Raw genomic sequence first — 25,650 nt, 5'->3', positions numbered from 1 at the left:
AAATATCTCCAAGAGTTGGTATGACTGATCTCTATACTTGGTGGGTCTATCTTGTGCGCTCTGCGCTCCCAGGTGCTGAGGTGATCTCCAACACCTCCAGCACAGAGAGCCAGCCTTGTGTTATTCTCCAGTCCCGTGGAACTGAATTCCTGAACCTCTCTTTCCTCTGCCTTCTCCAGAAATCCTTCCTCCATCTCTCTTGCATTGAACCGGGTCCTTGCTAACTCGAGGCATGACCATCACCTACACGGCCAGAGTTGCTAATGTCCGCTTTTGCAGTTTCTCCAAACTGCTGGTTCTGTGGAAGGGGAGCATCTACAAACTCCTCTACAAAGAGTTCCTCGTCTTCTCCTTCATGTACGCAGTCCTCAGCGTGGCTTACAGGTCAGTGAATGTGGAGTTATGTGAACCTGCCACGTACATAACAGTGCTTGCAACCACCCCATCATAATATTAACCTCAATGACTGTTCTAAGCATCAAGTTTGGATCTTGGCCTCAGATGAGTGAGCAACACTCCCTCCTCCTCAGCACGCGATTCCCCTTCCCCCATGCCTAACTAAGGGGTGTTTAAATTCACCTGAAACCCCAGTGTCAGAGAGGGAAAGCCCAGAGGCAAAATCTTGACACTCCGATGCTATCTAGTGATATTTGGAAGTGTGTGTCTGAGATTTGAGATTGTTTGGTGGTGATAACCCCCTCATGTTCAAAGAAGATGGCCGAGTAGTATTATCGCTAGAACCTTAATCCAGAAACTCAGCTAATGTCTTGGGAGGCCTGGGTTCGAATCCCACCACGGCAGATGGTAGAATTTGAATTCAATAAAAAATATCTGGAATTAAGAATCTACTGGTGGCCATGAAACCGTTGTTGGAAAAACCCATCTATTTCATTAATTTCCTTTAGGGAAGGAAATCTGCCATCCTGACCCAGTCTGGCTTACATGTGACTCCAGAGCCACAGCAATGTGGATGACTTTCAATTGCCCTGTGAAATGGCCAAGTGAGACACTCAGTTTGAGGGCAACTAGGGATGGATAACAAATGCTGGCCAGCCAGCAATTCCCATGCAATCTTATAGAGATGTATAAGATAATGAAGGGGATGGATAGGGTAGAGGTAGAGAGATTCTTCCCGCTTAGAAAGGATAGCAGGACTAGAGGGCACAGCCTCAAGATAAGGGGGGGGGGACAGTTTACATTGGAGTTGAGGAGGAACTTCTTCACTCAAAGGGTGGTGAATCTCTGGAATTCTCTGCCCATTGAAGTGGTGGAGGCTGCCTCGCTAAATATATTTAAGTCACGGGTAGATAGGTTTCTGATAGACAAGGGAATTAAGGATTATGGGGAGAAAGCGGGAAAGTGGAACTGATCCACTTTAGATCAGCCATGATCTTATTGAATGGCGGGGCAGGCTCGAAGGGCTGGATGGCCTACTCCTGCTCCTATTTCTTATGTTCTTACGTTCTTATGTCAATGACAATAATCCCACCCAGGCCCTATACGTGTAACCCCACATATTTACCCTGCTAGTCCCCCGACACTAAGGGGTAATTTAGCACAGCCAATTAGCCTAACCCTTTGGACTGTGGGGTGAAACTGGAGCACCCGGAGAAAATCCTTGCAGACACGGAGAGAACGTGCAAACTCCACACAGACGGTGATCCAAGGCGTGAATCGAACCAGGTCTGTGTGCCAACCACTGTGCCACATGCTGCCCTAATGCCATAGCACCACTCTAATAATAAAGGACCCCACGCACGCTGGACATACTTCCTTTCACCTTCTTCCGTCAGGAAAAAAGATACAAAAGTCTAACTCCACATATTTACCCCACTAATCCCTCTAACCTACGCATCCTGGGATACTAAGGGGCAATTTACCATGGCCAATCCACCTAACCCGCGCATCTTTGGATTGTGGGAGGAAACCGGAGCGCCTGGAGGAAACCCACGCAGACACGGGGAGAATGTGCAAATTTTGGAATTGAATCCGGGTCCCTGGTGCTGTGAGGCAGCAATGCTAACCACTGTGTGGGGCAATGGGATTATTTTTGGATTGTTCCAGCAATGACGGGGCTGAAAACCATCCTATAAATGCCAACGTTCAGAGCCTGGTAACACAGTAAAGGGATCACAAATGGTCCGTTTGATTTAAGAATGTTGTGATTTTCATTTCTGTCGAAGGTTTGTACTGATGGAGGAGCAGAAGAGATACTTTGAGAAGCTGGCCTTGTATTGCAACCACTATGCCAACTTAATTCCCATGGCGTTTGTACTTGGTAGGTTTGGTTGATTTTCAGTGTTTATATTTCTGTCTGTTATATTCCCTCCTCCCCACTCCCCTTTTCCTAAGATTTCGGGATCCACAGGATTCTTTTAGCTCACCCCCTGGTCTTGCTGGCCCTGTGATTAAGTAGATTGGAGAGGAATCATTTTTCGGATCCATCTCCACTAGGTAGTGGTTTGATACCAGATTTCACCTTTCACCACCCCCCACACCCTTTCTCTCTCTGTCCTGGCTGAGACCAGAGTCTCGGGCCCACTGTGATCAAGCCTCAGTGGTTTATCACTCTGTGTGGGCAGCATGGTTGCACAGTGCTGTCCACAGCACAGAAGGAGGCCATTTGGCCACCTGTCCCAGTGCTGTCTCTTTGAAAGAGCACTTGTGCTTTATCCCAAATGGAGGTTTTTTCTATCCCTGTTGAGTGGGTGCTGTATCATAAATGTCCCGCCTGCTTCCCTCTTCCCAGGATTTTACGTCACCCTGGTTGTGAACCGTTGGTGGAGCCAGTACACCAGCATCCCGCTTCCCGATCGGCTCATGTGCGTCATCTCGGGGAATGTGCACGGCACCGATGAGAGGGGGCGCATGCTTCGCCGCACGATGATGAGGTATGCCAGCCTCTCCGCCCTCCTCATCCTCCGTTCCGTCAGCACGGCTGTCATCAAACGCTTCCCTACAATGGACCACGTGGTTGAGGCAGGTGAGGCAACCTTTTGGAGCTCGTTGGAGTTGGACAGGGAAGGTGCAAATATCGCTCTTGTTTTTTAAAGAAGGGAGGGAGAGAGATATCTACAAACTAATTTGGCTGAAGATAATTGGCAAAAGAACGGGAGATGACCCGAAGGAAAGATAAGGGTGGGACTGGCCAATATTGTGCACAGTTTTGGTCCCCTTATTTGATGAAAGATGTAGTGACATTGGAGGCAGTTCAGAGGAGGTTCACTAGATTGATTCCAGAGATGAGGGGTTTGTCGTATGAAGAGAGATTGAACAGTTTAGGCCAATGCTCTCTGGAATTTAGAAGAATGAGGGGAGATCAATTTGAGGTTTACAAGATGATAAAAGGTGTGGATAAAGTAGACATGGAATGGATGCTTCCTCTTGTGGAACATTCTAGGACGAGAAGTCACAGTCTTAGGATAAGGGGCAGCAAACTTGAAACAGAGAAACTACTTCTCCCAAAGGGCTGTGAATCTGTGGAATTCCTACCCCAAATGCTGGAACAGTGAGTAAAGGATTTTAGATAGATTTTTAATTGGTAATGGGGTGAAGGGTTATGGGGAGAAGGCAGGAAAATGGGATGAGGAGCATATCAGCCATGATTGAATGGCGGAGCGGACTCGATGGGCTGAATGGCCTAATTCTGCTCCTTTTTCTTATGAATTTATATATCCTCTGACCTCTCCAGCAGCTGGAATTCTCCAGTCCCGCTGGAGATTTGGTTGAACACCAAATTCTTCATTCTCACTTATTGGGCATGAAAATTGGAGAATTTCTACCAAAATTGTACACAGTGAGTTGTTGTGATCTGGAGGGTGCTGCCTGAAGCAGATTTTGGCCTCCTAGTCTGAGGAAGGACATTCTTGCTATTGAGAGGGTCCAGCGAAGGTTCACCAGACTGATTCCTGGAATGGCAGCACTGACATTGAAGAGAGATTGGGCTTGTACTCACTGGAATTTAGAAGAATGAGAGCGGGGTCTCATGGAAACATATAAAGCTCTGATGGGACTGGACAGGCTAGATGCAGGAAGAATGTTCCCAATGTTGGGGAAGTCCAGAAATAGGCAGAAACACAGTCCAAGAGTAAGGGGTAAGCCATTCAGGACAGAGATGAGGAAGAACTTCTTCACTCAGAGAGTTGTGAACCTGTGGAATTCTCTACCACAGAAAGATGTTGGGGCCAGTTTGTTAGCTATGGACAAGAGGGAGCTGGTCAAGGGGAATGGAGAGTAGGAGTGGGATACTGAAAGTGCATGATCAACCATGATCATATTGAATGTGGGGCAGGCTCAAAGGGCTGAGTGGCCTATTCTTGCACCTACTTTCCATATTTCTACAAATGGATGGTGGGATAGAGACCCAATCATACATTTCAAAAGGGAATTGGATAAATTCTTGAAGGCAAAGAAAAAATCTACAAAGTCATTGGGTAAAGACCTGGATTGATTAGCTAGTTCTTTCATTGGGCTATCACAGGTACAATGGACCGAATAGCCTTCTCCTATGCTGTTTCATTCTAGTCTTAAATTCTGGATTTACTGGAATTTATCATCAGGACTGACTTGGAAAAGTATGCATTGATTAACGTTGTGTATTTCCTGTCTAAATAATCTAGCTGGTTTTTGATTTGAGGTGGTGGATGTCTATGAATAAGCAATCTTCCAAAGAGCATCTGATATGGTTCTATACAAAAAAGACCATTGTCAAATAATGGTAACTCCTCTATTGGTCACCCAACCTGTCTATCTTCATGTTAACCACTTTCCCACATCAATTACAAAGCAAATAATCTCTTTATCTACCCTGTGGATTGGTACCTGATGTGGAGATGTCGGCGTTGGACTGGGGTAAACACAGTAAGAAGTCTCACAACACCAGGTTAGAGTCCAACCACTTATTTGGAACTTCCACACACCTGACAAAGGGACACTGTTTCTGAAAGCTTGTGAGATTACTATCAAATAAACTGGTTGGACCCTAACCTAGTGTTGTGAGACTTCTTACTGTGATTGGTACCTGACCCAGGGGACAAAATTGTCCTGCTGTCCAGTAAATCGATGTTTCATTTCACATTCACAGCAGTATTGAAGTGATGTCTTACATGGAATCATTGAATCCCTACAGTGCAGAAGAGGCCATTCATTCCATCGTGTGTCCACCAACCGTCTGAAAGAGCGCCTCGCCGAGGCCCAATCCCTCACCACAACCTGTAACCCCAGGGATTGAGCATGGCCAATCCCACATAACCTGATTATCTTAACCAAGGGGCAATGTACCATGGCCCATCCATGTAATCTACACATCTTTGGACACTAAAGGGTAATTTAGCATTGCCAATCTCCCAAAGCTACACATCTTTGGACACTAAGAGGGTAGTTTTACTGGCACATCTGCCCAATGTTCATATGATCTCATTTGAGGCCAATGGAGAAGCCCTATTCCTGTAGCCCCACGTATTTACCCTGCTAATCCCCCCGAAACTCAGGCGCAATGTAACGTGGCCAACAAATCTAACTCACACATACTTAAAGGGTGGGAGGAAGTCCACACAGACATGGGGAGAACATGCAAACTCCACACAGACAGTGACCGGATGCTGGAATTGAACCCAGATCCCTGGCACTGTGAGGCAGAAATGCTAACTACTGTGCCACCGTGCTGCCCTTAGCATGCAGATCCTCTTCCTTCTTCTGACCTCACTCAGGCTCCTGGTCTAGCAACACCTGGATTTTAAAATTCCCATTCTTGTTTTCAAGTCCGTCTCTCACTATCTCTGTATTCCCCGCCGACCCTCCCAGGATCTCTACACCCTCTAATTCTGGCCCCCTTGTGCGTACCCAATTTCAATCGCTCCATCACTGGTGGCCATGCCTTCAGTTGACAAGGCCCCAAGTGGCAGAATCTCTTCCCCTATACCCCTCCTCCTCTCTTTTAACACACCCACATGAGAATCTGCCCTCCTTACCTGGTCTGGCCTACACGTGACTCCAGACCCACAGCAATAAATGCTGGCCCAGCCAGGGACACCCACATCCCATGAATGAATGAAAATCTACAGAATCCCCACAGTGCAGAAGGAGGCCATTCGGCCCATCAACATATTCACAAGGGCTTCTTAGCCAGGCTTACCCCCTCAACACATCCCTGTAAGCCTGCGAATATTACCATTAAAAACCTTCCTCTTGGACCAAGCTTCTGGTCACCTGTCCAGTCTAATGTCACCTTATGAACTTGGTGTCAAATCCTTTGATGCACCTTGGGAAATTTGAATGGTGTCAAAGGCGTTAGGTAAGTACAAGTTGTTGTTGTCAGGGCAACGGAATTCCCTCCTCACTGCCGAGCTGCACCTTGAGATGGTAGAGTGTCCATTTCAATCCTCTCAAGCTGACAGAGAAGTCCTTGTTTAAAGGCCTCAGGATATTGGCAGAGGAACTCCCCAATGTTTGCAAGCTAATGGCACTCGGCTTGTTAACAGTGAAGGAACCACTTGTTGTCTTTGCAGGGTTCATGACCAGGGACGAACGAAAGAAATATGAAAGTCTTCACTCGCCCTACAACAAGTACTGGATTCCGTGTGTCTGGTTCACAAACCTGGCTGCCAAGGGACGCAAAGAGGGTCGGATTAGGGATGACAACGCACTCAAACTGTTAATGGAGGTATTGACCTTTGAATGTCGCCAAATCTCGACCGAGGTTGGGTGAGGCCCCCTCATGGTTCAAACCCTTTCCTGCCAGGTCCCATCTTCTGTTCTATAGTTTTGACATCTAGCTTGGGGAGGAGGGGAGAGGGGTGGAGGGAGGGGGGAGAGGGGAAGGGGAGAAGAAGGGTGAGGGAAAGGGGGAGGGAAAAGGGGAGGGGGAGAGCGGAAGAAGGGAGAGTGGAAGAGATGGGTTGAATGGCCACCTACTATACCATATCATTCTATCCATGTGGGAAGGAATGTAGAAAATTGGAGGAGGAGCAGGCCATTCAGCCCCTTGTCCCTGCTCCACCATTCAGTTAGTTCACGGCTCATCTCCTATTTTAATGTTATTTACCTCATTATCCCCCTATCCCTTGATATCCTTAGTATTGTTACACTGCAGAGGTTAATCCCCTTTACCTCGCTTCATTATCTCGTAAAAGTGTTTGGGAAGATGTTAACTGTTCTACATTAATGGTTAGAGGTTCATCACACTCGCTTTAAATGAATAATTAACAAGGTATTTTATTCAACCAACCAGGAACTTTAACTTAGGCAGTAACATTTTAATTAAAAAGGATTGTTTGATTGAAGTGCTGTTCAAATAAAGACAAGGACCATTCAGTACTAACACAGTAATAGCAGAATCTTAAATAAAACTATACACAACCAGATCTGATGGCATGGAAAAGGTTTGGAATTCTTCTACAGGTGTCCGCTATCTGGAAGCACTGTCTGATTTGGTACTTTTCACTGTTTGAATGGTGAGTTCTCTTAAGACATACCTGAAGCTAGCAGGGTTAAGAACTAACTGTTTCAGTCGATCTGGCTCTGTCTCTAGAATCCCTACAGTGCAGAAGGAGGCCATTTGGCCCATAGAGACTGCACCGACCACAATTCCACCCAGGCCCTATCTACATAAACCCCATGCGTTTACCCTAACTAGTCTCCTTGACACTGAAGGGCAATTTAGCGTGGCCAATCAACCTAACCTGCACATCTTTGGACAGTGGGAGGCAACCGGAGCACCCGGAGGAAACCCACACAGACACGGGGAGAATGTGCAAACTCCCCACAGACAGTGACCCAAACCGGGAATTGAACCCGGGTCCCTGGCACTTTGAGGCAGCAGTGCTAACCACCGTGCCACCCCAGAGACGATGTTCTCAGATAGCAGTTGCTTTGGCCTTTATACTTGTGATGACCTCGCAATTTTCTGACACCACGATTGGTCTGAGGTCGTCAACAACAGCAAATTCGAATCTGATAGGCTCTTAATAGCTGATTGCCTTTTTTAAACTGATAGGCTAACAAAGTGCAAACCTGATGCTTGGTCCTCGAAACAAATGTTGCAACTCAGAGTTTGTGTGTACTCTGCACCAAGCACTGAACTCAGAACCAACTTTTAAAGGGACCACGCACTCTCCCGCCACATTTTTACAATTCTTTACAAGCATTCTTCACAACTCAACTTCACGACTGTATCTAGGAACCTATCGATCTCTGTCAATGTCTGAGCCTTCACAGCCCTTTGAGGTAGAGAATTTCAAAGACGCACCTCTGAGTGGAGAAACTCCTCTTTACCTCAGTCCTAAATTGCCCACCTCCAACTGAGTCATAGGGACTGGGTTTAATTTCAGTTGAAGTTTAGAGCACTATACTTCATAGAATCTCTACAGTGAAGAAGGAGGCCATTCGGCCCATCAGGTCTGCACTGACAACCAGCCTCCCATCCATTGACTCTGTCTACACTTCCCGCTGCCTCAGCAAAGCAGCCACATAATTAAGGACCCCACGCACCCCCAACATTCTCTCTTCCACCTTCTTCCTTCGGGAAAAAGATACAGAAGTCTGAGGTCACGTACCAAACGACTCAAGAACAGCTTTTTCCCTGCTGCTGTCAGACTTTTGAATGGACCTACCTTGCATCAAGTTGATCTTTCTCTACACCCTAGTTATGACTGTAACACTACATTCCGCACTTTCTCCTTTCCTTCTCTATGACCGGTATGCTTTATCTGCATAGCATGCAAGAAACAATACTTTTCACTGTGTGTTAATACATGTGACAATAATAAATCAAATACAATCCCACACAGGCCCTATCCCCGCAGCCCCTCATATTCACCCTGTTAATCCCCCTGACACTAAGGGACAATTTAGCACAGCCAATCCACCTAACCCCCACACTTTTAGACTGTGGAGGAGATCGGACCACCCAGAGGAAACCCATGCAGACACGGGGAGAATGTGCAAACTCCACACAAACAGTGACCCAAGCCGGGAATCAAATGCAGTCCCTGTGAGGCAGCAGCGCTAACCACTGTGCCACCGTGCCCCCCTCAGTGCATTCAAGGCAATGAAAAAGAAAATTTGGCCAATGTTCCAGCTCCTCATAGTTAATGGGTGACCCTCTAAATGTGCAGAGTTACAGATAAAAAGGTGGGGGAGTGAGTGGATTAACTAAACTGATCTTGTAGAGATCAATTAAAGCTAAAGTTTATTTATTAGTGAGACAAGTAGACTTACATTAACACTGCAATAAAGTTACTGTGAAAATCCCCTAGTCGCCACACTCCGGCACCTGTTCGGGTACACAGAGGGAGAATTTAGTGCAGCCAATGTACCCTAACCAGCATGTTTTTGGACTGTGGGAGGAAACCGGAGCACCCGGGGGAAACCCACACAGACAGGGGGGAATGTGCAGACTCTGCACAGACAGTGATGCAAGCCAGGAATCGAACCTGGGTCCCTGGCGCTGTGAAGCAGTTGTGCTAACCACTGTGCCACTGTGCCACCCCCAGGAAGGACATGTTGGGCCAAATGACCTTCTGATCTATAATCATTCAGTGAGACTGGGAATCATAGAATCCCTACAGTACAGAAGGAGGCCATTCAGCTCATCGAGTCTGTACCAACCACAATCCCATCCAGACCCAACTCCTGTAACCCCACATACATACCCTGCTAATCTCCCTGACACTAAGGGGCAATTTAGCATGGCCAATCAACCTAACCTGCACATCTTTGAACTGTAGGAGGAGACCGGAGCACCTGTAGGAAACCCACGCAGACATGGGGAGAATGTGCAAACTCCACACAGATAGTGACCCGAGGCTGGAATTGAACCCAGGTCCCAGGCACTGTGAGGGAGCAGTGCTAATCACTGTGCCAACATGCCATCCCATCTAATGTGGGGAGGGGAGGGGGAGGGGAGAGGGAGCTGGGACTGAACTGGGTGATGATGTCCCCCCTGGACAAGGAAGAGAATGTGCCCCCCCCACCTCCCCTCACCTCATGTAGGGCATGAGGGCAACAGGTACAGAGTCCCAGCAACTCGACAGGAGGGGGGAAATGGTGGTTAGAGAGAGAGGGAGAAGTTGTTTTTGTTTGTCTCCCTCTCTCTCTCTCTCTCTCTAAATTCACTGAAGCAGCAATGTGACCACATTACTAAAGTACCAATTATTACTTCCTGCACAGTGACTCAGCTCCTTTCCATAAAAATTGCCTAGGTCAAGGAGGGCTTTTGAAACATGATGTAATGTATTTGGGGAAGGCTGACAAGGCAAAGTGAGACACAACAAACAGTTGGGTACTGAGAGATGTGGCAGAACAGGGGCCTCTTGGATCCACAGATCCTTCTCTTAAAGTTTACTTATTAGTGTCACAAGTAGGATTACACACTCATTCCCATGGCGTTACATAGGAATTAGGAGCAGTAGTTGGCAAATTCAGCCCTTCCAGCCTGCTCCGCCATTCAATCAGGTCATGGCTGATCACTCCCTGGTCTCCAATCCACCTCCCCACCCGTTCCCCAGCTGTAACTGCAATGAAGTTACTGTGAAAATCCCCTAGTCGCCACACTCTGTTCGGGTTACACTGAGGGAGAATTTAGCACGGCCGATGCACCCCAACCAGCGCGCCTTTCAGACTGTGGGAGGAAACGGGAACACCCAGAGGAAACCCACGCAGATACGGGGAGAACGTGCAGACTCCACCCAGACTGTGACCCAAGCCAGGAATCGAACCCAGGTCCCTGGCGCTGTGAGGCAGCAGTGTTAACCACTGTGCCACTGTGCCGCCCTTGAAGGCAGAGGGGAGGATACTTGCAGCTAGAGGTTGAGAGGCGGTAGATTTAAGACTGAGATGAGGAGGAAGTACTTCTCGCAGAGGGTGGTGAATTTGTGGAACTCGCTGCCCCAGAGCGTGGTGGAGTCTGAATCATTGATCGGGTTCAAGAAGGAGATGGATATATTTCTGATCATGAACAGGATAAGGGGATATGGAGAACAGGTGAGGAGGTGGATTTAAGACGAGGGAGAGATCAGCCATAATCTGAAGGGCTGAATTTGCCTACTTCTGCTCCTAATTCCTATGTAATGTCACGGGACATCCACTAGCCACCAAAGATTAATGTCAGCCATGATAATAATGGTTTAAAAACCTGCTGCTGATCTTCTGATTACAAATTGATACCTCCACTACAATTCTGTTCCCTGGGAGTGAAGCCAGTTGCTGCTGGCGTGTTTGTGTCTCCCCGTATCTCTGTAACACACTTGTCACCCTTTATTCCTCTGTGTTACACACTTAATGTGGGCGGTAGGTGCAAAATGGTTAGCACTGCTACCTCACAGCTCCGGGGACCCAGGTTCAATTCCTGGTTTGGGTCACTGTGCAGAGTCTGCATGTTCTCCCCGTGTCTGTGTGGGTTTCCTCTGGGTGCTCCGATTTCCTCCCACGTCTTTCGCTGGGAAAGACGTGCTGGTTAGGGTGCATTGGCTGTGCTAAATTCTCCCTCAGTGTCCCTGAACAGGCACCGGAGGGTGGCAACAAGGGGATTTTCACTATAAATTCATTGCAGTGTTACTGTAAGCCTACTTGTGGCGCTAATAAAACAAACCTTCCTACTCTGTGAAATATTATTGGGGGTTCTCTTTTAATGTTGTACTTTTTTGTTTCCTGTGTATCTTTGTTTCTCCTTCAGGAACTGAATACTTTCCGAGCCAAGTGTAGTCTCCTGTTCCATTATGACTGGATCAGTATCCCATTGGTGTACACACAGGTACAGCTTTACCTTTATATTGTGTTGGACATTTAGACCATCGCCCATCTGCCTTTTCCTCCACCCTCACCATGGGCAGCTTGGCAACAAGTGGCTGATCCTCCTAAACCAAAGGGGGGGAGAGGTTGCAGATCTGGCCGCCTTTACCATCCACTGGTTCTGTTGACCTTCGCTAGGGTGGCAGCAAAGACGCTGGAGTCCGGCTTCTGGTTCATGAATGAGAAATGGGTCTTAATCCCCATCTAGTGGCTAATATTGGAAGTGCATGTGTGTGTGTGCATGCATGTGTATGTGTGTCCATGTGTATGTGCTTGCATCCATTTGTGTGTGCATGCACGTGCATGTGTATGTGCGTGCATTTGTGTGTGCATGCACATGCAAGTGTGTGCATGTATATGTGTGTGTATGTGCATGTGTGTATGCATGTGTGTGTGTGTGCGCATGCATGTATGTGGGCTTGTGTCTATGTTTGTGTGTGTGTGCGCTCATATATATGCTTATGACCGATTGGGACTGATTTAGGTTTGGGTATGATGTTCTCTTTGGGTCAGAGATAGGTGACTGGGCCAGTGAGTGGGCTGCAAGATTGAAATGGGGCTTGATCATTAACTGTGATCCCGTGAATCAGATTAAATACATTTAATACACGCCAAATATTTCGTAATGAGTTGTGGAAAATGCTTCATAATTTATATATTAATAGAACTCTCATCAACTTCAAATGGTTAAAATCAGAAGAAATATTAATGTTTTGGACACAGATGGAGTGCACAGCTCTCACAGTCAATGTTGTGAGCAATCAGCACACACGCGCCCTTGCTTTACATGCAAATCGCTTCAGTCACACCCTTAGGAAAAAAACTACACGGAGGGGAATCAGTGGAATGTGGTGACCCTGTGCCTGGGGCAACAAAATGTCTCGTGGGGGCCGAACTCATAACTGGGTGCTCCGGTTTCCTCCCACAGTCAAAGATGTGCAGGTTAGGTGGATTGGCCGTGCTAAGTGCACAGGGTTGGTGGGATAGCACGGTTTAGAGGGTAAGATACTCTGTCAGAGACTAGATGGACCAAATGGCCTCTTTCTGCACTGTAGGGATTCTATAGACATGGAAAGGATGTCTCCTCTTGTGGGCGAGTCCGGAACCAGGGCAGTGTTTTAAAATTAGACGTCACCATTTTAGGACCGAGATGAGGAGAGTATTTTTCTTTGAGGGTTGTGCGAACCTTCTGGAACTCTCTGTCTCAGGAGGCTGAGACACTGAATATCTTTCAGACGGAGATAGATAGGTTCTCATTGGGCAAGGGGATCAAAGGTTATTGGGAGTCCTTGGGAATTCCAAACACAAATCAATCAGCCATGATATCAGAGCAGGATTGAGGGGCCGAATGGCCTACTTCTGCTCCCATTTCATACATGTTCATATTATTTAAGGTCAGCATTGTTTTTAAACCTCCTGTTCAATCTTTCCAACAGTTCATTTACTCTTTGTCCCTGGTGTAATCCATCCCAAATTGTCAGTGTCTTGCTCCTTCTCTCAGATACATGGGGCCGATGATGGAAAGAATCTTTCTAACCCATCTCCAAACTCTGGGGGTTTAATCCAGGCCACAATCCAACTGAAACTACCTCCCCTTCTGCTTGTAGGAGAAGCCTTATTCTTGTGAACGGTGGGTGCTAGCTGCTTTCTTTAAGAACCGATTTCTATTAGTAATTACATGTGTGACAGCTAGATTCATCACACTCACCGACTGCTACATCAACAGTGCGACCCCATCTCCTTCGCGTCGCAATCCCCTGACTCACAGTTCCCTTTTTTTTGAAGCTAACCAACATCAAACTCTGGACAGCGCGGTGGCACAGTGGTCAGCACTGCTGCCTCACAGAGCCAGGGGCACGGGTTCAATTCACAGCTTGGATCACTGTCTGTGTGGAGTCTGCGCGTTCTCCCCGTGTCTGTGTGGATTTCCTCCAGTGCTCTGGTTTCCTCCCACAGTCCGAAAGACAGGCTGGTTAGGGTGCATTGGCCGTGCTAAATTCTCCCTCAGTGTACCTGAACAGGTGCCGGAGTGTGGCGACTAGGAGATTATAGTTAAGAAAGCCCACCAATGCCTCTACTTTCTCAGAAGACTAAGGAAATTTGGCATGACAGCTATGGCTCTCACCAACTTTTACAGGTGTACCATAGAAAGCATTATTTCTGGTTGTATCACAGCTTGGTATGGGCTCCTGCTTGGCCCAAGACTGCAAGGAATTACAAAAGGTCGTGAATGTAGCCCAGTCCATCAGGCAAACCAGCCTCCCATCCACTGACTCTGTCTACACTTCCCGCTGCCTCGGCAAAGCAGCCAGCATAATCAAGGACCCCACGCACCCCGGACATTCTCTCTTCCACCTTCCTCTGTCGGGGAAAAGGTACAAAAGTCTGAGGTCACGTACCAACCGACTCAGGAACAGCTTCTTCCCTGCTGCCATCAGACTTTTGAATGGACCTACCTCACATTAAGTTGATCTTTCTCTCCAGCCTAGCTACGACTGTAACACTGCATTCTGCACTCTCTCCTTTCCTTCTCTATGAACGGTATGCTTTGTCTGTATAGTGCGCAAGAAACAATACTTTTCACTGTATGCTAATACATGTGACAATAATAAATCAAATCAAATTCATAGTAATTTCATTGCGGTGTTAATGTGAGCCTGCTTATGACATTAATAAATAAACTTTCTAACTTTGAAAGCTAACCAACCTCAGCCTCCTCCTGTGCCTCAGATCACAAGATCCCAGAATCCACTCCAAGGAAGAGTTACATTGGATTTGAAATGTTAATTCTGTTTCTCTCTCCACAGACACTGCCAGACCTGCCGAGTTTCTTTTCCAGCACTTTCTGTTTGATTTTTGATTTCCAGCGGTGTTGTCCTTTTATTATCCTGGAATCAGCTAGTGGAATTTAAATTCGATTCATAAAATCTAGATTTTAAAAAAAGCTTGTCTCAGTAATGGTGACCATAATAACTATCATCGATTGTCATTAAAAGCCCATCTGGTTTACTAATGCCCTTTATAAAATCCCTACAGTGCAGAAGGAGGCCATTTGGCCCATCGAGTCTGCACCGACAATGATCCCACCTACCCCGTAATCCCACATATTTGCTCCACTCACCCACCATCCTGAGACACAAAAAGGCAATTTAGCACGGTCAATGCACCCTGACCCGCACATCTTTGGACTGTGGGAGGAAACCGGAGCACCTGGAGGAAACCCGTGCAGACACAGGGAGAATGTGCAAACTCCTCACAGACAGTGTCTCAAGCCTAGAACAGGTCCTTGGAGCTGTGAGGCAGCAGAGCTAACCACTGTGCCATCATGCCACCGCTTTAGGGAAGGAAATCTGCCACCCATATCCAGTCTGGCCTACATATGACGGATGACTATTAACTGCCCTCTGAATTAGTCAAGCAAGCCATTCCGTTCAATGGCAATTAGGGAAGGACAAGTTCAGGCCCAGCCAATGATGTCCACATCTAATGTAAGAAGATTAAAATGCTGGATAGGGTTTTGAATATTTTTCCTGAATTGTTGACTGGTTTTCAGGAGGTAATAGGTATATTTCTAATTAAAAAGAATACGGGGAACAGGTGGATTTGAGACCAGGGAGAGATCAGCCATGATCTGATTGAATGGTGGAGCAGGCTGAAAGGGCTGGACTTTTGCTCCCTATTCCTATATTCCTCCCTCCTCGATCTTCATGATGGCGCAGGAGCGAGACAACTTGCGAGCTGTCCCCAGCATTGCCTCTATCTTTTAATCTCATTCCATACTTTTAAAACTGTATTCTAACTCTTTTAAACTCTTTAATAATGCTCTCTCTACACCCGAGCTATGACTGTGACACTATATTCTACACCCTTTCCTTTTCTTCTATGAACAATATGCTTTGTCTGTATAGTGTGCAAGAAACAATAAATACTTCTCAATGTTTCCCAATATATGTGAAATCAAATCAAGTACACGGCTATGAGGTATTGAGCACTGGCAATGTGATTCCCTCTAAGATGGTCTTACCTTCAGCGAGGAAGAGATAGAGTCATAGAATTGCTACAGTGCAAAAGGAGGCCACTTGGCCCATCAAGCCAAACAGTCCCACATATTTACCCTAGTTATCCCCCTGACACCAAGGGGCAATTTAACATGGCCAATCCACCCAACCTACACATCTTTGGACACCAAGGGGCAATTTAGCATGGCCAATCCACCCAACCTACACATCTTTAGATACTAAGAGGCAATTTAGCATGGCCAATCCACCTAATCTGCACATTGTGGATTGTGGGAGGAAACCGGAGCATCTGGAGGAAACCCACGCAGACATGGGGAGAACGAGCAAACACCACACAGAGGTTGGAATCAAACCCGGGTCCCTGGCACTGTGAGGCAGTAGTGCTATAACCACCATGCCACTATGCTGTCCGGTGCCTCGGATAATACCTCTACCGGGTTTTGGAGCAGTGTTAATGTTGCTCTGCATCTGGTCATTTGCTGCTCAGATGTTCAGATATGACCTGCAGCTAAAGGACAGGAGGATGCTGTTGAAAGTTTCCTCCAGGTGCTCTGGTTTCCTCCTAAGATGTGCAGGTTAGGTGGATTGGCCATGCTAAATTGCCCCTTAGTGCCCCAAGATGTGTTGAAAGGTGGGAGAGTCTTTTTAAGTGAGCGTGCTAATGTTATATCCCTCTCTACCTCCCCCCGCACCCAACACCCTTCTCCCTCTGCAGGTGGTCACCATCGCAGTGTACAGTTTCTTCATGACCTGCCTGATTGGACGACAGTTCCTTGACCCTGCCCAAGGCTACGCGGGACATGACATCGACCTGTACGTCCCTGTGTTCACCCTGCTACAGTTCTTCTTCTACGCTGGCTGGCTGAAGGTAAGGCCAGCAATGTGAAAAAACCTGCTGCCATTTTGATCTTTCTCTACACCCTAGCTATGGCTGTAACACTACATTGTGCACTCTCTCCTTTCCTTCTCTATGAACTGTATGCTTTGTCTGTATAGTGCACAAGGAACAATACTTTTCACTAATACACGTGATAATAATAAATCAAATCAAATCAAAATAATGAGTTTAATGTTTGTAATAATGAAAGTAATGAGTAAAATTATTCCAAAGGGCAAGGATAAGCTCAGAACTCCACTCCTAGTATCTTACCTCAGCTTTGGAAATCTTGCCAGGGAAGGTGTTTCCAATACTAGTCACATTTGTGTCAAGTTGTAAGCTACGTTACTTCACAGCTCAGTGCAACACACAGCACAAGATTCAAAAGTCTATGTCGGGGGAAATAAGAACTGCACGCAACCTAGAGAAATGTTGCTTGTAATTCAATGAGCTTGGAGATTTGCAAAGGCAAACAGAGGTTTAAGAACTGCTAGCAAACAGCAGTGACCAATACTACAGGATAGCTGCAGTACGCCTTTATATAACTCTTCAAGATCTCTGTTTGCTCCTTGCACGCTCGCTGTGTTACTGGCACAGCCACTCGGGTCAGCTGGCTTTTACAGAATCCTGTTCTTGGAGTTAGGTGGTTGTGAGAGTCCCAGTATCACAATGATCGAGGGACTGAATGGCCTACTCCTGTCTGAATGTTCGTACGTATGGACTTATCTTGTTCTTGGACTCTGAATTCTGCTCCCTTACAATCTCTCCGCAGTCTGGTCGTTTGAGCAGTGGTATCCATTCAGCTAAGGTTACATTCTGGATTTAGATGAGAAGCGATCTTGTTGAAACATACAAGATTCTGAAGGGGTTTTATAGGCTGAGAAATTGCTTCTGCTGGTCAGGGAATCTAGAAAAACCCATCTGGTTCACTAATGCCCCTCTAGGGAAGAAAATCTGCCGTCTTTACCTGGTCTGGCCTATATGTGACTCCAGAGCCTCAGCAATGTGGTTGACTCTCAACTGCCCTCCAAGGGTAATTATGAATGAGCAATAAATGCCAGCCAGCCAGCGACACCCATGTCCCACAAATGAGTTAAAAAGAAATTCTAGATAAGGGGTTGGTCATTTAGGACTGAGATGAGGTGATATATTTCAACTCAGTGGATTGTCAATCCTTCAAATTTTCTACCCAAAAGGCTTTTTCATTTTATTCATTCAAGAGATGACTGGTTAGGCCAGCATTTGATGTCCACTCTTAAATCACTCTCAAGAAGGTGGTGGTGAGCTGCCTTCTTGAATCGTTGCAGTTCATGTGGTGTAGGTACACCCACAGTTCTGTTAGGGAGAGAGTTCCAGGATTTTGACCCAGTGACAGTAAAGGAACGGCCGATACATTTCCAACTCAGGATGGTGAGTGGCTTGGAGGGAAACTTGCAGGCGGCGGTGTTCCTATGTATCTGCTGTGCTACTTGGTGGTAGAGGTCACAGGTTTGGAAGGTGCTGTCTAAGGATCTTTGCTGAGTTGCTGCAGTACATCCAGATGGTACACAATGCTGCTACTGAGCATTGGTGGTGGCAGGATTGAATGTTTAAGGAGGTGGATGAGGTGCCAATCAAGTGGGGCTGCTTTGTCTTGGAAGATGTTGAGCTTCTTGAGTGTTGTTGGAGCTGTGCCCATCCAGGCAACTGGGGAGTATTCCATCACACTCCTGACTTGTGCCTTGTAGATAATTATGCGGGAACGCACTTTTCAAAAAGGTGGCACGGTGGTTAGCAGTGCTGCCTCACAGTGCTAGGGTCCTGGGTTCAATTCCGGCCTTGGGTGACTGTCTGTGTGGAGTTTGCACCTTCTCCCTGTGTCTGTGTCAGTTTCCTCCAGGTGCTCTGGTTTCCTCCTAAGATGTGCAGGTTAGGTGGATTGGCCATGCTAAATTGCCCCTTAGTGCCCCAAGATGTGTCGGTTAGGTGGATTGGTCATGCTAAATTGCCCCTTAGTGCCCCAAGATGTGTCAGTTAGGTGGATTGGCCAATGCTAAATTGCCCCTTACTGCCCCAAGATGTGTAGGTTAAGGGGTTTTGCAGGGTGAATACATGAGGTGATGGAGATAGAGCCTGGGTAAGATGTTACCTTAGAGAGTTGGTGTAGACTTGATGGGCTGAATGGACTCCACCTGGACTATTGGGATTCTATGATAAAAATGCTGATTTCACTTCTTGGGTTTGGTTCAATGAAAGCTACAAGTTGTGGGCCCAGAACCGACTGTACGATTTAAGTCACTGTGTCTGATTACAGGTAGCTGAGCAGCTAATAAATCCCTTTGGAGAAGACGATGATGATTTTGAAACAAACCGATTGATTGATCGAAACTTTCAGGTAATGACCACTGCACACAGAGGGCGTTGGGTGGCACGGTGACAAGTGTTGGTGCTCCAGCAGCTGTCCCCTCTTCCAAAGTGCCTTGACAAGATACCAGAGCTTACACACTCAAACTCACTCCATTACTGTTTCTTTGATCCTGTCCCAGGAGGTACACTGTGGACGGATGCACTGTCCAGTTTGGTAGCCAGCCACACACATTTGTTGAGAGTTTATATGGTTACTTGATCTCTGACCAATTCTGCTTAGATGGAATGGGGAAGGTAGAGTTGGTTTTGAGTGTCCGAGGATCAGTACAGCACAGGAACAGGCCCCTTGGCCCACCAAACCTGTGCCAACACATGATGCCTTTCCAAACTAAATATCTTTAGCTTCTACACGATCTGTATCCCTCTATTCCCGTCTTATTCATGTATCTGTCAAAATACCTCTTAAATATTTCTATTGTATCTGCTTCTACCACTTCCTCTGGTAGTGCATTCCAGGCACTTACCACCCTCTGTGTAAAAAACTTGCCTCTCACATCTCCTTTAAACTTTCCCTCTTTTACCTTAAACCCTAACCTCCTCAGTAATTAACATTTCTACCCTGGGAAAAAGACTCCATTCTAACCTCTCATAATTTTGTAAATTTTTATTAGGTCTCCCCTCACGATGTTCAAGTGAAAATATATCAAGTTTGTCCAATCTCTCCTCATCACTAATACCCTCCAAACCAGGCACCATCCTGGTGAACCTTTTCTGTACCCTCTCCAAAGTCCATGCTAAATTGCCCCTTAGTGTCCCAAGATGTATAGGTTAGGAGTATTAGCAGGGTAAATACATGGAGTTAATTGGATAGGGCCTGGGTAAGATGCCCTGACAGAGAACTGATGTGGATTTGATGGGCCGAATGGCCTCCTTCTGCACTGTTGGGCCATTTGGCCCATCAAATCTGCTCCGCCATTCAATCATGGCTGATAAGTTTCTCAACCCCATTCTCCCACTCTTCCCTGTAACCTTTGATCTCCTTACCAATCAAGAACCTATCTATCTCTGTCTTAAATATAGTCAATGACCTGGCCTCCTCTGTGGCAATGGATTCACCACCCTCTGGCTGAAGAAACTCCTCCTCATCGCGGTTCTATTCTGTGTAGTTTGTTTATTATTATTGTCACAAATAGACGTAACACTGCAATTAAGTGTGGCATTGTGGCACTGCTGCCTCACAGCGCCAAGGACCCAGGTTCGATTCCGACCTTGGATCACTGTCTGTGTGGAGTTTGCATGTTCTCCCCGTGTCTGCGTGAGTTTCCTCCAGGTTCCTCCCACAGTCCAAAGATGTGCGGGTTAGGTTGATTGGCCATGATAAATTGACCCTAGCGTGGGGTTACGGAAATAGGGCTTGGGTGGGGATTGTGGTTGGTACAGTCTTGATGGGCCGAATGGCCTCCTGTGCTACAGAGATTCTATGATATTATGAAAATCCCTTAGTTGCCACACTCGGGTGCCTGTTCGGGTACACTGAGGGGGAACTTAGCACGACCCATGCACCCCTAACCAGCCCGTCGTTCAGAGTGTAGGAGGAAACTGGAGGGATGCAGAGGAAACCCATGCAGACACGGGGAGAACGTGCAGCCTCCACAGTGCAGTTACTGAAAAATTGCAAGACGGTGTCAAATGCCAGCATGAGTTCAGCCAATCAGGAGAGTAACAAAGAGGGTGGAGGGGAGGGAGGAAGGAAGGAAGGAATGGGGGGGGGGGCGTTAACAAGCTATTTTTTGAATGTATCACCTCTTCTCCCCCCCCCCACCACTCCACCCTCCCCCAAACCCCTCCTAAACCTTCCTGGACTGAGTTACTCTTGTTGAGTTGGCTGTCCCTTTTTTGCAGGGTTGCATTGACTGTAGTTGTGACTGTTGCATTCAGGTGTCAATGATGGCGGTTGATGATATGTACCAGGACTTGCCCCTCATGGAAAAGGATCGGTACTGGAACGAGTCCAACCCACGCCCCCCCTACACGGCTGCCACCGTGTTTGTGTTGCAGAAACCGTCCTTCCAGGGTTCCACCTTCGACATGACGTGAGTCCTTAACAACTTGACAACGTTGCCCGGGGAGGGGCTGGCGTGATGGAGGAAGGGCAAAGCTGAGCTTTCAAGCTCATCGTTGTATCTCTGTCTTAAAGACACTCAAAGGTTCTCGATTAATAAAGGGATCAGGGGTTATGGGGAAAAGGCAGGACAAAGAACAAAAAAAATTACAGCACAGGAACAGGCCCTTCGGCCCTCCAAGCTTGTACTGACCACGCTGCCCGACTGAACTAAAACCCGCCTACCCTTCCAGGGACCATATCCCTCTAAAGGAGAACGGGGATGAGAAAAATATCAGCCATGATTGAATGGCGGAGCGGACTCGATGGGCCGAGTGGCCTAATTCTGCTCCTATATCTTATGGTCTTATCATACAGGAGGCAGTGGTGCTGTCAGTGCACTAGTAACCCAGAGACCAGGGTCTTGGATTAATAAATTCCTACAGTGCAGGCCACTTGGTCTATCGAGTCTGTACCAACTCTCCGACACAGCATCTTATCCCCCTCCACCCAATCCCTGTAAGAAGTCTCATAACACCAGGTTAAAGTCCAACAGGTTTATTTGGAATCACGTATATAGACAGAGACACAATTGCAAGATAATGGCCTCAAGCCTGCCTTGAGACAATTCACTCCTCTTTAAGCGTGATTACCCCTCTCTTCACTCACATCGTCTGTACCTGTAAAGACTTGATTACCTGAAAAGACTCGCATTTTAATCTTGCAATTGTGTCTCTGTCTATATATGCCGTATTTGTGAAACCCGACTCTCCACTCACCTGATGAAAGAGCAGCGCTCTGAAAACTCACCATTCCAAATAAACCAGTTGGACTTTAACCTGGTGATTTGGGACTACTGACTGTGTATCTTTAACCCAGAGATAGATAGGTTCTTGATTAATAAGGGGAGCTTTAACTATGAGGCTGAGAGCTGAACTCTATCGTCCTTTAGGTGATGGAGGTTAAAATAAAAGTCACACAAGCGCAGGAGGGACTGGCTTCCAAAATGGGTGAAGGTTTATCACCAGAGAAATAAGAGTGAGCTTTGACTTTGTGTTTGGCCCATTCAGAGTCTGAGATCACTTACCAACTGACTCAAGAACAGCTTCTTCCCTGCTGCCATCAGACTTTTGAATGGACCTACCTTGCATTAAGTTGATCTTTCTCTACATCCTAGCTATGACTGTAGCTCTACATTCTGCACCCTCTCCTTTCCTTCTCTATGAACGGTATGCTTTGTCTGTATAGCATGCAAGAAACAATACTTTTCATTGTATGTTAATACATGTGACAATAATAAATCAAATCAAATTCTGCTGTTGCTACTTTAAGCATGGAACGCAAAATGTGGGACGGTGACTTGTTCCAACATCAAGTGAGGGGTTCCCCACTCATGGATGTGTATAAGCTGCTGCTTGTTCCTTAGGCACTTGGGAGTCAGAAGCTTGCTGCTCTGGGACTCAAAAAAAACTAGGCTGATCTTGATGTGCACTGCTGTTGGAGATGCCATCTTTCAGATAGGTTACCCTGCCTGTCTGTCCCCATAGGTGTATGGGAGAGGTTCCCTGTTGTCATTGTGGAGAAGGGGAGGCATCCTAGCTGACATTTTAATCAGTAAAGCAACATACTGTCAAATTGTTGTCTGTGGGCTCTTGCTGTGCACAAAGCTGCCTTTCCGATAACATTACTGATTTACGTCTCCCTTTTGAAAGAACTTAATTGTTTGCAAATTACTTTGAAACAACCAGTGGTGTGAGGGAACTTTATGAATGCAAGCCTTCTATTCAAAGGGACTTTGCCCAGTGATAAATTCATCTCCCTATCACTAACTGTCACTAAGGTGGCACAGTGGGTAGCACAGGTATCTCATATCATCAAGGACCCAAGTTCGATTCCTGGCTTAGGTCACTATCTGCGTGGAGTCTGCACATTCTCCCCGTGTTTGTGTGGGCTTCCTCCGGGTGCTCCGGTTTCCTCCCACAGTTCGAAAGACGTGCTGGTTAGGGTGCATTGGCTGTGCTAAATTCTCCCTCAGTGTACCTGAACAGGCGCTGGAGTGTGGCAGCTGGGGGATTTTCACAGTAACTTCACTGCAGTGTTAATGTACGCTTATTTGTGACACTAATAAATAAACCAAACAAGGATTGGTGCTTGTTCATCTAGGGTGATTGGCTGAGTAATGTCACTCTGTACTTCATTCCTCTCACCAGGATTTCTTTTGCAACTTCCAAAAATAAATTTTGGGATACGTACAAAGATGCTGTTTATAGTTCAATTTGCTATTCCTTTGTTATCTTTGCAAACTGTGGCTCGTGTTTTGGTGTTAGTTGTCTGTCAACTGTAAAGCTACAAGCCATTGGACAATTTCCTTCAAGTCTACTTCCCAAAAATTAGGTACTTATTTGATTCGAACGTGCTATTGTAAAGTTTTTATACACAGAGGGTGGTGGGTGCCTGGAACTTGTTGCCAGGGCGGGGTAGTGGAAGTAGCTACGATAGTGACTTTTAAAGGAGCGTCTTGACAAATACATGAATAGGATGGGAATGGAGGGATATGGTGCCTGGAAGGGTAGGGGGTTTTAGTTCAGTTGGGCAGCGTGGTCGGTGCAGGCTTGGAGAGCCTGTTCCTGTGCTGCAATTTTCTTTGTTCCATTGTATGCCAAAATCAAGGGCTTGTTTAGTTGGGGGACTGGTCTGTTCAGGGAGCTCTGCAGCCAGCATTCTGCCAAAATCTGTTTGTGGGATCTTGATATGGTTGGGTGAGAGGTCGTGGTTAAAGAATAACCTTACTGTACGCAGAGTGATGTGAAATACCAGACTCTCGACATTAATTCTCTTTTTTTCAAATTCCAGGATTTCGAAAGATGACATGCATTTTCAACCCATGGAAGAGATCGAGGAAAATATTGAAGAAGGCAATCGGTACCACGTCCCACTCTTCAGCCGCCTCCTGCCCACCGGCCCGTCGCCGGCAAGCTTCCGCAGCAACATTGCCCGCACCGCCCGGCCTTTCCACTTGCTGAAGCGGAGGAACAGCGCCTCCTCCGACGCCTCCATGTACAGCTGCCTGTGCCAGGACACCCAGTCCACTGTCTGCTCCTGCGGCACGTACACCGACCACAAGCCCCTCGCCAAGATCCACTTCCTCTCCGAGAACACCGAGCCAGAAAGGAAAGGCACCGAGGCTGAAATGAACAGCTTGAACCTGAGCGAGGAGAAAGTGCCAGTTCTGGATGGCCACGGTTTTGGTCGGGAAGCGGGCGGCAGCAAGGACGGGCTTACGGATACCCCTGCGCGGGTTGGCGATGCCACTTTGGAAGTTGGCCCTCCCAGTTCACCAACCGTCACTGGGCAGGGCATCCCGCACGGAGGGGACCTGATATTTTCCTATGATCCACAGGCCAACCAGTTTGAGTCTTACGAAGACCAGGACTGCAGAATCCAGTCCCCTTTAGTGACTCAACCTGGGCAGAAACCCCCCGATCACAGCTACCCAGCGACGGAAACGATTCCAGGAACTTTCTTGGCCAGAAGCCCCGGCTCACCCCTTCTCTCCCACAATAGCAGCGCCCCGCTCTCGGTGGATACCAGCTTTGTGGAGACCCGCCCCTACCGAGGGACGTACAGTCTGCAGCATCCGGTGGTTGGGGTGAAGACCGAGCCTCCGCTACTGCCCCTCTCTCCAGCTGAGGAGGAGCCCGGCGAGAAGTCCGAGTGGCCCAGGACCACTAAGCGCTCTCTGCGCGCGGACGGGACGGAGGACGAGAACGCGCCCTTGCACATCTCTGAGCCGCTACACGTTAATGGGAGGGAGGCCCTCCATTCCAAACCCCCCTCCCAGCTGTGAAGGAGAAAGGAGCAATCCCCAGATTTCGACAGAACTATTTTTTTTTACAAATCAAAAACTGTGAATGAAAGCCTACCTTAGTGGACTTTTGTGTCTGTAACGTGTCATCGTATTCAGCACCTCACTCTTCCTTCATTTGTGATGGATTCAACTGGAGAATGGATTATATCGTTCACTTGATTGTGAAACCAAAGAAGGTTCAAACTCTTGGCGCTTTGGCACAAACCAAAGAAAGGTGATGGCCTAGTGGTATTATCACTAGACTATTAATCCAGAAACTCAGCTAATGCTCTGGGGACCTGGGTTCAAATCCCGCCACGGCAATTGGTGGAATTTGAATTCAATAAAAAAAAACCTGGAATTAAGAATCTACTGATGACCCTGAAACCATTGTTGGAAAAAAACCCATCTGGTTCACAAATGCCCTTTAGGGAAGGTGTTATTACTGGACTATTAATCCAGAAACTCATCTAATGTTCTGGGGACCCGGCTTCGAATCCCACCACGGCAGATGGTGGAATTTGAATTCAATTAAAAAAAAAACTGGAATTAAGGATCTACTGACGACCATGAAACCATTGTTGGAAAAAACCCATCTGGTTCACTAATGTCCCTTTAGGGAAGGAAATCTGCTGTCCTTTCTCAGTCTGGCTTACATGTGACTCCAGAGCCA

General features: G+C 47.0%; 1 protein-coding gene across 1 annotated transcript; it reads left to right on the top strand.

Moving 5' to 3' along the window:
• The first annotated feature begins 218 nt into the window (after positions 1-218).
• On the top strand, positions 219-25,286 carry best2 (bestrophin 2). Its single transcript, XM_080216755.1, has 9 exons — positions 219-384; positions 2,184-2,278; positions 2,750-2,983; positions 6,507-6,661; positions 11,672-11,749; positions 16,522-16,674; positions 18,977-19,057; positions 20,968-21,122; positions 23,984-25,286. The coding sequence occupies exons 1-9, from the start codon at positions 233-235 to the stop codon at positions 24,975-24,977; spliced, it is 2,097 nt and encodes a 698-aa protein (XP_080072881.1). The 5' UTR covers positions 219-232; the 3' UTR covers positions 24,978-25,286.
• Positions 25,287-25,650: the final 364 nt, after the last annotated feature.

Source organism: Carcharhinus amblyrhynchos, chromosome 33, assembly GCF_965287045.1.
Source record: "Carcharhinus amblyrhynchos chromosome 33, sCarAmb.v2.hapA, whole genome shotgun sequence".
Taxonomy (NCBI): domain Eukaryota; kingdom Metazoa; phylum Chordata; class Chondrichthyes; order Carcharhiniformes; family Carcharhinidae; genus Carcharhinus; species Carcharhinus amblyrhynchos.
This window is presented reverse-complemented; position numbering and strand designations above follow the sequence as displayed.

Coding starts and splice junctions, on each gene's coding strand:
- best2 (XM_080216755.1), top strand. CDS start 233: ATGACCATCACCTACACGGCCAGAGTTGCTAATGTCCGCTTTTGCAGT. Junction 2,984..6,506: donor GGACCACGTGGTTGAGGCAG/GTGAGGCAACCT, acceptor TTGTCTTTGCAG/GGTTCATGACCAGGGACGAA. Junction 21,123..23,983: donor GGTTCCACCTTCGACATGAC/GTGAGTCCTTAA, acceptor TTCAAATTCCAG/GATTTCGAAAGATGACATGC.